The following is a 12982-nucleotide window of genomic DNA, read 5'->3' as shown; positions in this document are numbered from 1 at the left end:
GAGTTCAGTTATGGTAACTGTCTCCCATGAGCAGAATTGCTGACCGAAAGGTTACATTTAAAATTGCCTATAAATTCTGCATTGTGATGTAATAGTTTAATGCATTTTTGTAGCTGTTCAGTGTGAAAGAAAACCCATTGAAGTATCTCGAGAAAAATCTTCCAACTGTGCCGCTTCAACAGAAAAAATCTACATCCGAAAAGACCTTCGAAGCCCATTAGCTGCAACTCCAACTTTTGTAACAGATAGTGAAACTGCAAGGTATAGTAAAAAAAAAAAAAAAAACAAAAAACAAAAAAAAAAACCAAACACACACACACACAAAACAACCACATTAAGTAGCTGGTCATTTGTTTTTCTTCCCAGTGAAACTAAGGCTAAAATTTATACTTGTTTGTTACAGGTCAGCAGGACTGTTAGATTCAGGAATGTTTGTGAATATTCACCAGTCTGGAATAAAAACTGAGTCAACTGTGCTGATGACACCAGATAAGGTGTGTGTAGTGCAATTAATTTAAAGCTTAAATTTTTTTTAAGCTTTTAATATTTTTTCCTTTTCTTAATTTCCATTAATTTGGTCAGTTGATCTGGTCTTAAATATTCCCTATTACAAATTGTTTTTTTTTTTTTAACATAAATTATCAACTATTTGATAGTGTCAAATGACAAAACTAAAACAATTTAGGAACAAGTTTGATGCCTTTATTCAAGGCAAAAGAATCCATAGATCAGCAGAGCACAGTGCCTCATAAACAGTGGAGCACTCTTGCCAAGGGATTTTGGACAAGAATGAGTTTTACAGAGCATTAGAAGCAGAATGTGGAAATGGCCTTATTGCCTAGGAAGTTGAAGGTTTCCTACTAAGGCTAGTGGGTCTTGTTTTCTAGGGTGAGGAGAGCTAACTTGGCAGAGTTGCAAGATCGTGATGTATGTTGATGTATCGTGGTGTATGTTAGGTTTCCTTGACAGGTGTTTCCTATATGTGCATGCTGACTTGGGTTTAGATTTGTGACCAGTATGGCCTCCATTTTGTGGGTCCTCGTATACGAATAACTATCGGTAGAAATGTTCATTATTCTAGGAGGACAAGTACAGCTTCAATGTGAGAGTGACAGACAAAAGTCTTCTAGGCTTCTTTCACCTTGAAATAGAAAGCCTCAGAAGAATAATTTATATTAAGTACAAAATTCGTAATACTCCTTTTATGTTGCCCTATAGATTTTATAGTAACAAAATACTTAAAATATTTCAAGTAAAGGGAAATTTCTAGCACGCGTTATTCAAAACATTGACTTGAGTCAAGAGTAGGAATAGAAGTCCAAGAGCACTCATTATATATCTAAGTTATCTGGGTTCTCTTAGAGGTTGGGACACCTCTTTATTGAGCAAGAGGTCTAAAGGAAAAAAAGTTTGTGTATTTAGATGGAACATGTAGAGTTTCTGTAGTGTTCAGAAACCCTTCTGAGAACAAAAATCAAAAATTTCTCCTGAAGACTCATGTCTATAAACAGATTTTAGGGAGCCTACGACTAGTATTTCTCTCAGCCTGTAATGTGATCTGGTCATCCTAATTATGGCCAGATTTATCATACATTTGTTGTTTGATACTAAAAAGTATCAAAATTTTTTTTTAAACATTCATTTACTTTTGAGAGAGTTCAGGGCCTGAGCGCAGGAGGGGGCACGGAGAGAGGGAGACAGGACGGAGAGAGGGAGACAGGACGGAGCAGGCTCCAGGCTCCCTGCTGTCAGCACAGACTCCCAACACCCGGGCTCCAACCTGCAAGCCAGGAGATCAGAACCTAAGCCAAAGTCAGACGCTTAACTGACTGAGCCACCTAGGGGCCCCTTTATTATTTGATACTTTAAAGGCACTCTTCATACTTGAGCTCTAGAATCAAATTTCATCTGCCACTTAGTAGGTGCATAACCTTGGGCAAGTTATTTGACCTCTCAGTGTTTTACTTTCCTTCCTCATCTGTAAAATAGGGCCAATAGGAGTGTCGACCTTACAGGTTGGGGTTTGTAGCATGTTGTTACTGACTGGGGAGATTTGGCCTTTTACCATGTATTTTGCACTTAGCCTTGTGCACCTGATTCAAGCTTAGGATGGTAGTTACCATTGCACTGACATGATTAACTCTTTTAGGAGAAGAAGGGAACTAAGTTTTGTTGAGAAATTACTATTTGCCCAGACACTACTTCTCTGTATGTCTTTGTATTAAAATTGTAATAACAACCTTCTGTGAGAAGTTTCTGACAAGCAGTCTCAAAACCGGCAAGTCACAAGATGAGGTCTTTTCACATTGCCTAAGAGTCTTCAGTGGCAAAAACTTAAAAATCTAGCTCGATAGACATGTAATGAAATACAAGAGAATGTATAATTGTTGAAGTTTTAGTTGAAAAAACACTTAAAAATGTTAACTCTTTTTACTTATGTTCTAAGAAGCCTGGAACAGTGGTTAGAGCATAGTCTTCTCCATCAGACTGGAGTGACCATGGATAATTCTTCTTGTCTGTAATAAAGGGATGATGATTCCTATTTCACAGGGTTGTTTTGAGGTTTAAATAAAATACATATATGAGTAGTAACCATTTAAGAACTCTGCAACTGGTAGGTTACTCTGAATGATTCTGGGACCATCATTAATTTAGGGAACACAAAAATTGTGTCATTCTGTTCACCAAAATCAATTTTACATAAAGAATTGATATAACATGAAACATCAAGGAAACCTGTCTTTTCTTAGGATTAAAACACTAAAACTAAAAACCATAAAAGAAGAATTAAAATTTCATTAAAGGATTCTGTCAATAGGCCATAGAAGGCAATTGAAAGGACTCTCATTAGGTTAGGATGGGATAATTTGAACACTGGAAAAAATAATGCATTTAAACATAGCAAATATATAAAAATCTCTGAATTTAAAATGATACTTAAAATTCATCTGTCACCATTAGAGGTTACTAAGGGCATTGATTCATTGCTCTAAAAATTGATAAAAGGAAGAACAATCAAGCACTTACCTGCTTTTCGTACAGAAATTATATCTCTGGATAGTCAAAGAGTTAAGGAAAGAAAATTCTTTTTGACAAAATAATTATAGCTAATTAGTGAATAAAGAATATATACATCATTAACAGAAATAAAAACTAAAGACAAATGGGAAAATATGCAATGTATACCAAAAGCCAATATTATCTTAGTAAAGAGATTTTTCACCTACCTGGTCCCTGGTATTTAACACATTTAACAAAGTGGCTGGTAATAGTTGGTATTCTAGGAATTCTGTTCAATAATACATTTACTTTTTTTTCTCTTTTCAGTAATAATTTTAATACATTCTATACAATTTTTGTTTGTATAGTTTAAATTCTGGAAATTGTCAGAATTTTAATACTAAAAAGAACTTAAAAGATCATCTAATATCCTTTTACAGAGGAAGGGATTGTTGATGTGAATAGATTAGTCATTAAGTACAGTTTTTGGTTTTAATGTAATTTTTGTGTATAAACATTTCCTAGGGAATGTACCTGATGTTTTTAAATTTATATTTTCCTCAAAAGTTTCTAAAACCTCAAAGCTCTTTGGTTTTACTTTCTAGGTTTCATTCATCTTAATTAGAGTTCTTTACTTTTGGCACTTTATAATCTAGAATTGGGTATTTCAGACTCAAATGTTCACCAATACCAGTTTGCAGATTTTAATCTTTTTTTTTTTTTTGTTTTTTGTTTTTTGTTTTTTTAAGGCTGAATCATGTCAGGGAGACTTAAGTACATTGGCCAGTGTGGTTACATCATTAGCAAACCTTGGAAAAAGTAAAGATCTTTCTCAGAATAGTAATGAAATATCTATGATTGAAAGCTTAAGTAATGGTGATACTTCTTTGTGTGGATTTCATCAAGAAATGCAGACTAATGGTGATGTTTCAAGGTAAGGTCTGTTTTGATCTTTTAAAAACATTTTTTTTTTTTAACATTTATTTATTTTTGAGACAGAGAGAGACAGAGCATGAGCAGGGGAGGGTCAGAGAGAGAGGGAGACACAGAATCTGAAACAGGCTCCAGGCTCTGAGCTGTCAGCCCAGAACCCGATGCGGGGCTCGAACTCACGGACCGCGAGATCATGACCTGAGCCGAAGTCGGACGCCCAACCGACTGAGCCACCCAGGTGCCCCTGTTTTGATCTTAATTATTAGTATTTCTTACAGTATTTTTATGTTTTTCTTTAAGTCTATTTATTTATTTTGAGAGGAAGAGATAGGCAGAGAGAGGAGAGAGAGAATCCCAAGCAGGCTCCGCACTGTCAGCATGGAGCCCAATGTGGGGCTCAGACTCACGAACCACGAGGTCATGACCTGAGCTGAAGACGGGAGTCGGGCACTTAATGGACTGAGCTCCCCAGGCACCCCACAATATTTTTATGTTGAATACTGTTTACAGAAGTTTCAGAAAACAGATATTTCTATTAGACTTAGAAAATTTAAAGCATAGTAAGTTTTAACTGAATGAACTACATTCAGTGTAAAATGTTATCTAGCAGGTTGCATTCTAAATAATGAGCAGTAAATGAATATTATAAGATTAGAAATGTAATCCTAAAATTTAGGAATTTTTCTCTTACTAAAGATGATAATCTGGGTCTGACATTTCAGTTATTTTATTTTCTGTGTATTTAAACATTTGTCTTACCCCAGGCAGTCATGTTCATTTTCCCCACCACTTTCTAATGATGAAAATAGATTTAAAAGACTTGATTGAGGGGTGCGTGGGTGACTCAGGTCTTGATCTCAGAGTTGTGAGTTCAGGCCCTGCATTGAACTCCACTCTGGGCATGGAGCTTACTTAAAAATAAATAAATAAATGACTTCATTGAATAAACTACAATTTTAAGTTACGCTTCAGGAAACTTGTATCAGAATTCTGGTTTTCATTCTCTTGATATTAATACATGAGATGTAGAACCCAGATCTCTTCAGGCTTTTTTACACTGCTCGTTATGTAAATGTAGAGGAAATTGCACTTAAGAGTCTCAAGAAGTACTTTGTTGAACCTGAAATCTCAAGAAACTCTAAAAGGACTCTCGTTGAAAAATATGGAGGGCTATTTTAAGTAATTATTTGCTAACATTAGTTCATTATTTGCCATCGTAATCTCAAATTCTTACAGTTCAGATGTAGCTGTGTTAACACAATTTTAAAATATTCTCTGAATTTTTAAATAAAATCTAACTTTGTGTCGTGTAGAATATAGTAAAGTTGACATAAGTTCTTGCCCTTGTTCTTTCTAAATAACTTCTGTAAGTACTGTAAACGGGCTAATATCTTGTACTATCAAATGTGTAACATAACATATAACATAAAAGCATATTTTTAGACCAAAGTATAAGGGTTTTTCCTCATAATTACATAAGATTTCTTAAAGACTTTAGTTCTCTGATAATACATTAATATAGTTTTTCATAGTATATATATTGAAGTTTAATTTGTTGCTTTTGGAGACAGTCATAGCTATCACTGAAATAGAGTACTCAGTGCTACTCCAAAGGTTTGTTTTCTAAACTATTTTTTTAAGGCCTAAATCTTAATTCCAGAATTTTATGTAGAATTTTTATTTTATTGTGGAGATTGGCCAAGCTCACAGCATGTGATGTTTCCTTACAGGGCATTTGATACTCTTGCAAAAGCATTGAATCCTGGAGAGAGCACAGCCTGTCAGAACGCAGTAGAAGGCATGGAAGGAAGCGTACACCTAATTGCCGGAGACTCAAACATAAATTACATCGAAAAAGAGGGGCCACTTCTCAGCGATTCACACGTAGCTTTCAGGGTATTTCCATATATTTTTTATGTAATTTTTATGTTGTGTTACCATTTTGATTTTAATCTTCCTTTCAAAAATCAAAGTATATTTGTTGTGCTTTTAAAGTCAGAAATATTCCTGATAAAATTCAGAATAGCAGCTAAAACATACACATCTGACTATATAAAATAATAGCTCATTAAAGCATCCTGTTTATAAATCATGGTTATAATATCGTTTCATGATTTTAAGTCTATAAGAGCTAGGTTTTAGAACATTTAGACATAAATTTTGGATGTTGCTGTTGTTGTTAACACTAGTATTGTCATTCATGATGTATTGAATACCCTGGTTTTGTTCAGTGCCCACCTCCTACTACTTTAGTGCAAAGCCATATGTAAGACCCGGAGAGAACTCCATTATTATGTATTGCCCCAATTAGCTAGCTTTCAGTATTATTTTAAGAAGGTAAAAATTAGTTAACACATTTTAACTTTTGGCTTTTAACCATTTTGGAGGAGGTACATTTGTAGTTCCTTTTTTACTCTCCTAAATACATGTAGGATGGAAACAATACATGTAGAATGTTAGAAAATAATTTTGTAGTGTTTGATTTGTCATGCAAATAATGTTGGGACTACAGCTATAGCAATACTAACCATTGAGGCCCTACATTAAGATCTTGATGTTTTGATCCCTCCATTTTAACCATTCTTTATCTTTACTAGCTATGAGTACTGTTAGAAAATCATATGCAAAGTGATTTAAAGCAGTCATAGCAAGTCCTGGAATATCTGAAAGAAATTGCTACCAACTTTACTGTAGATTATAAATTTCCATGGATTTCTAATGAAAATATACACAGTTATCAAATAAATGTTTGTGTGACTGGTAGAAATAACAAAAATCTACCATTGGCTAAAACTGCATATTTTAAAATTTACATTTATAAAATTTGATTTGGTTAGAAATAGCCACAGAGAAAACTCACAGTGACTTGATAATTGCTGTAACTTTATATAATCAGTAAAACATCAGTGAAACCAATCTTCATGTAAAATTTTACCAAAGATAATCTATATGAAAAAAATTAGAAATGCTTTATTTGTACTGTAAACAAAAACTTTTTATGGGGACTATTAAAAATTACAATAGGAATAATCAATGCTATCCTTAAAAAATTATGGTAGGAGCTATGGACAAAGGTGGAGCAAAGCAAAACTGATTTTTTCCACATTGCTCTTTTTTTTTTTTTTTTTTTTTTTTGAGAGAGAGAGCAGGCTCCACGCTGTCAGCACAGAGCCTGACTTGGAGCTCCATCTCACAAACCATGAGATAATGAAGTGAGCTGAGATCAAGGATCTGATGCCTAAGCAACTGAGCCACCCAGGCTTCCCCCCCCCCCCCATTGCTCTCTCTTACTCTAAATAAAATACCTGCTTTTGTCATCTTAGTTTTATTTTCTACCTTTGGATTTAAATGGGAAGAAAGGGTGGGTAAAAGGAGGAAGATTACAAGGAAAAAGTTTATAGAAATGTAGAAGTAGTCCTTTTTTTACTGTTGTTGGTCCTCAAAATTTTTCTTTCAAATATTTGATATGGACAGACAAATTAGGCAAATTAGAACTTTTTTTTCCTCTCTCCAGAATCGGTTTTTTTCTGTGCAGTTTTTGACCTGCTGTGCTCAGTATCCTCAGAATAAGCACTGTGAAATTTCTTGCTCCCCAGACAAAAAACAGCTCCTTTTTTCTCTGATTCTTGTTTGCAGACTTTGTGAAAGTCTTGTTTGCAGATTTTCCGTTTTCCCACACTTCCCAGCTCAGCACTTTGTCATGGTTGGCTTTCTCATTGAGGTTTTATGGTCATGAGTTTCAAAACCTGACATCTGTAATCAGAAACTCACTTAATCTCTTAATATCTGGGCTAAGTAACATTTTGTTCCTGACTTGCATTTTTATGTACTGTGTAGTTTGCAGCGTGCTTTTATGTGTGCATTGTTAAATTTGACCACAGTCCCTTGTGAAGGTTCGGATTTTTATTGTCATTTTGTGAATGAAAAACGATTTGGAGGTTTTCAGAGTCTTATTCAAAGCAATCAAAACAGAAAGGAGAAATAGTCTAATAATGCAACTTGGATTTTGGTTCCAGAGAATCTAAGACTATAGAAATATTTAACATTTTTATTAAACTCAGTTTTTGGTGTGATTTCGTGTACTTTATTCTTTTTTTTTTTATTTTTTTTATTTTTTTAACATTTATTTATTTTTGAGACAGAGAGAGACAGAGCATGAACAGGGGAGGGGCAGAGAGAGAGGGAGACACAGAATCTGAAACAGGCTCCAGGCTCTGAGCTGTCAGCACAGAGCCCGACGCGGGGCTCGAACTCACAGACTGAGATCATGACCTGAGCCGAAGTCGGACGCCCAACCGACCAAGCCACCCAGGCGCCCCTCGTGTACTTTATTCTTGATTCTTGCATTGTGATTACACAAAGAATCAAGGTGGATAGAATTTGCAGTTAGAAATAAGTGTGTGAGGCAGAGGTAGGTGATTTTCAAAACTGTTCTCTGCTCTGTATCATCTCAGTATGAAAATCACAATCCTTCTGGTCACCATGTTTGATGTTTAGGAGTCATCATCATTCTCCCCCCCCCCCCCATCCTACTCCCCTCCATTCCCTAGTTGAATCCTAACTATTCTTTTGTTTTAATTTCTCCCTTCCTCTTCATTTTTATCACCATATTTCAAGGCCTTTTAAAATTTCTTACTTAAACTGTTACAGTAATATTTCTGCTTCCAGTCTCTTCATCTTGTCCTGTGCCCTGGTAGCAAAGTGATGTGTGTTAAAAATCAATCCGGTTATGTTACTCTGCTACCCAGCAAGCCTTCTTTAGCTTCCCATTACCCGTTTGAGAGCCAAGCTCATGACATTTTAGGACGTTCCACATTCTGATTCTGTTGCCTGTCATTTCTTAGGCGTGCCATCCCCTTTTTAGCCCTTTCTATAGCTCATTTTGTTTCCATTTTATTCTTATATTGAGACTTGAGCACTTAACTTCGTACCTCACAATGAAATCTCAGTTGGGGTGCCTGGCTGGCTCACTTGGTAGAGTATGTGACTCTTGATCTTGGGGTTGTCAAGATCTCAGTGAGTGGTTGCTGAATTATAATATTATAATGTGTAATCCAGGGTCACACAACTAATTAGTGACTGCTGAGAAGTAGAATTCAGATCTCCTAACTCAATTCAAACGATGTTTTAAAAGCTATCATTTAGCCTATTATCAGAATTACAGAAACTACTAGAAAGATAATTGTAGACAAGGAACTTCTAAAATGAGTAGCCTAGTTGATGTCAACACTTTTAAAAATCATCTCAATATATTAAATGTGAATAAATTCAATGTGTATGATTCATTTATAAACCTAAAATTTCACAGGCATTTTTGGGAATCTCTTTAACATCTTTGTAGTAGAAACTTATCTTCTCTATATAGAGGAAGATATCTTTGTCTTTGCAATTTAAAAGACTTGTCAAATAAATTCTTGTTTCTTCAGCCATAACTGACTGATTCATAATGCTAGAGGTATATCTTGCTTTAAGAAAATTAAGTATGTGAAACAGATATAAGATATGTCTTCTCTTTATGACACAACATGGCAGTACTTTAAATAGTGAATTCCTCTAGTTTATATTGCAAATGATTTCAATTTTCTGATTAAAGCACAGAAAATTCTCAACATTACCACCACTATTGTATTAATCGAGGTACATCTGTATCTTTTAGCCCTTATATCTAATTTTAATACTGTAACTATTTTACCTTTTTTAAAGTGATTTTAATTTATTTGTTTTGTTTAAACAATTACTGTTTTGCATCTTACACCTCCCCCCCTAAAACTAGTAAACATTGGTAATTCCCCTAATCTTTCAGGCTTTTTCCCCCCCAATCACCTTGGGCAATTCTGAAAAGGTATGATAGTTCCCAGTTTGTGTTTTATATACTTATGTGTAGAAACAGTTGCATCCTAATAATTACATTTAAAATGTTTAATATCTGCTTGCCTACAGTTCTCTTAAGAATTGTCTTAAATAATGGCATTTTAATTGACTACTCCAGTAAACATTTCTCAAGCATTTAAAAAATATTCTTGGGGTTCCTGGCTGACTCAGTCAATGGAGCATGCAATTCTTGATCTCAAGGTTGTGAGTTTGAGCCCCATGTTGGGTATAGAGATTACTTTAAAATATTTTTTTAATAAATACAGACAGACAGACATGCATACATACATACATACATGAATTCATTCTTCCCATGCATAGAATTTCAACTGTTAATTTCTCTTGTTTTATTAGTTGGCACCATTTATAAATAGGTAAGACAATTGTTGATACTAATAAACAAAGGCAGTTCATATTTTTACATTTTTATAAAAATGGAGAACTTTTATATCATTTTAATGAAAACTTTTTGATCATTTGTGATCACAGACAACTTTGAGAATCTGATTAAAGTTATATATCCATTCCCCAGAAAAATACATATGGGTACATCCACCTACCCCACCCCTGCCAGGGTAGCCACTGTTAAGTGTGTGGTAGATTTCCTCCTGTCCTTTGTGTATATACATATGTATGTATGTGCACACACACACACACTGTCCCTCTCTCTTTAACATATATTGGGTCATCTAGAGACTGTTTCACAGTTGTTTCTACTTAGATGTCTGTGAGGTATTTTTTTTCAATGCTATTACATCTCAGTTTATCTCACTAATTTTAATTGTCTACAGAGTAGACTGTCTATAGCATAGAGGATTTTCCTTAGTAATAGAAATTTAGGTTAGTGTTTCTTATGGGTGAAATTACATTTCATTTATAGCAGTGAAAGTGCTCTTTTTTTTTTCTAAGTTTATTTTGAGAGAGCCCTAGTGGGGAAGGAGCAGAGAGAGAGGGAGAGAGTGAATCCCAAGCATTCTCTGTACTGTCAGCACGGAACCTGACATGGGGCTTGAACCCACAAACCGTGAGATCATGACCTGAATCAAGATCAAGAGTCAGACACTCAACTGAGTGACCCAGGAGCCCCAAAAGTGCTCTTTAACAAGATTTTCAAAAATACTTTTAGAAGTGTTTTAAATGTGTGTGTGTTTTTAACGTTTATTTTTGAGACAGAGAGAGAGAGACAGAGCATGAATGGGGGAGGGTCAGAGAGAGAGGGAGACACAGAATCTGAAGTAGGCTCCAGGCTCTGAGCTGCCAGCACAGAGCCTGACGCAGGGCTCGAACTTACAGACCGTGAGGTCATGACCTGAGCCGAAGTCAGATGCCTAACCGACTGAGCCACCCAGGCACCCCTAGAAGTGTTTTAATGTGGGATCTTTATTTTCTACAGTTGGCGTGCATTTAAAATAACTACCTGAGGGGCACCTGGGTGGCTCAGTTGGTTAAGCATCTGACTTTGGCTCAGGTCATGCACTATCAGTGCAGGGCCTGCGTGGGATTCTCTCTCTCCCTCTTCTCTGTGCCCCTCCCCTGCTCATGCACTCTCACTCGCTCTCTTTCTCTCTCTGATAAATAAATAAACTTTAAAAAATAAAATAAAATCACTACCTGAGGTCAGCAGTACAAACTGACTGTATTATAGCCACAGACACATTTTGTTTTACCTGTAGTTATTAAGTGGGGAGATTTCACACAGAACCTGCTCTTTGAAAAATAGAGCAGGCAGTCTTTAGCCCAAACTGACATATGTTTTCAGTGTATGGAATTCGAGTCACAGCTTGCCCTTTATCTGGGAGTAGGCACTGCCCAGATGGCACCAGCAGGCCCAGTTCACTTATTATTCTCCTGATTGTGTAAGATTTAAATTTGTTATTCCCCACAGCCTGAATGAAAGGAATATTTAACATACAAGATTGCTCATTCAACTGAATTTGTGGTATATCATTATTAATAAAGGAAGAGAAAAAAAAAAAAAAGCACATTGTTAGACCAAGACAAAAAGTAACTTTTAAAAACGCAACCAGAAGGGCGCCTGGGTGGCTTAGTCAGTTAAGCGTCCGACTTCTGCTCAGGTCATGATCTTGCGGTTCATGAGTTCGAGCTCCACGTCAGGATGTCAGGCTCTGTGCTGATAGCTCAGAGCCTGAAGCCTGCTTGGGATTCTGTGTTTCCCTCTCTCTGCCCCTCCCCTGCTCACACTCTGTCCCTCTCTCTCAAAAATAAACATTAAAAAAAATTTTTTTAATAAAAACACAACCGAAGAATATCACAATTGATATTAAGTAGGATTCTGCTTGTCTAAATATTGCTTTGTTAGCAGCTATGATCTACTCATTCTAAATCCTAATTTTTAGCTGTAAAATTCAGTGACTTGGATTATTTCAAGATTTGCCTTTGGTGACTATATCAAACTTATGTGATATGTTTATATTTTTCAAAGAAATTATAATTTAGAACTGTCATAAGATCATTTACCTCAGTCCCTGTTCACGCTAGCTCACCATGCCTTCTCCTATGCCTGAGTACCTGAATGTGCACTACATTGGGGAGTCTGCTTCCAGACTGCTGTTCTTATCAATGCATTGGGCACTTTCGATTCCTTCCTTCCAGGCTCTAGGGTAAGTGTTTTAAAGTCCTTGAGTATAAATGTGGTTTTATAGTACAAATATACACTAAGCAAGAACTTTTTTATTGGATGGATTTGCATTAAAGGAAGAAAATGGTATAACATTATAACTTAAAGTTTTGTTATTTATATGACAAATTATGGCAATTAGTATTATATTATTTTTTATGTAGGAACGGTATCCATGTTTCATAATTTGAGTTAATAATTCAAATGAAATGTGTGCAGTGGAGCTGATAAATCATGGCCAGCATTTGAAATAGGCCATCTTTGACCTGAAGATTGGGAGGCTGTAGGTATGTCTTGGGCTGTTGTTTCCCTCCCACCCCCTGTTTAGTGTTCATCTCAGGCATGTTAATAAGGAGCTGAAACTTGCACACAGTGTATATGTTTAAAAGTAGAAAAAGTTGTTTTCCAACTGTGGTTACAAAAAGTGGGGAAGGGGAAGAAAATGTAAACCCCATAGTACCACTCTGATAATTTAGAAGTACCTACCACTGAGGAACATATCAATAATCTGTATTCCATCAATATTACCTAAAATTTGCC

At 35.6% G+C, this 12982-nt stretch overlaps 1 protein-coding gene across 5 annotated transcripts in view; it reads left to right on the top strand.

The window, feature by feature from the left end:
• NR2C1 (nuclear receptor subfamily 2 group C member 1) overlaps positions 1-12982 on the top strand; it is a 51918-nt gene that overhangs the window by 19878 nt on the left and 19058 nt on the right. For all 5 annotated transcript variants that reach the window (XM_027071075.2, XM_027071074.2, XM_027071068.2 and 2 more), the window contains 5 exons: positions 114-261; positions 404-494; positions 3750-3934; positions 5664-5829; positions 12304-12425. In XM_027071075.2, the coding sequence (XP_026926876.1) occupies positions 114-261; positions 404-494; positions 3750-3934; positions 5664-5829; positions 12304-12425 (712 nt within the window). The remainder of the gene's footprint in view (positions 1-113; positions 262-403; positions 495-3749; positions 3935-5663; positions 5830-12303; positions 12426-12982) is intronic.

This window comes from Acinonyx jubatus, chromosome B4 (assembly GCF_027475565.1).
Source record: "Acinonyx jubatus isolate Ajub_Pintada_27869175 chromosome B4, VMU_Ajub_asm_v1.0, whole genome shotgun sequence".
Taxonomy (NCBI): Eukaryota; Metazoa; Chordata; class Mammalia; order Carnivora; family Felidae; genus Acinonyx; species Acinonyx jubatus.
This window is presented reverse-complemented; position numbering and strand designations above follow the sequence as displayed.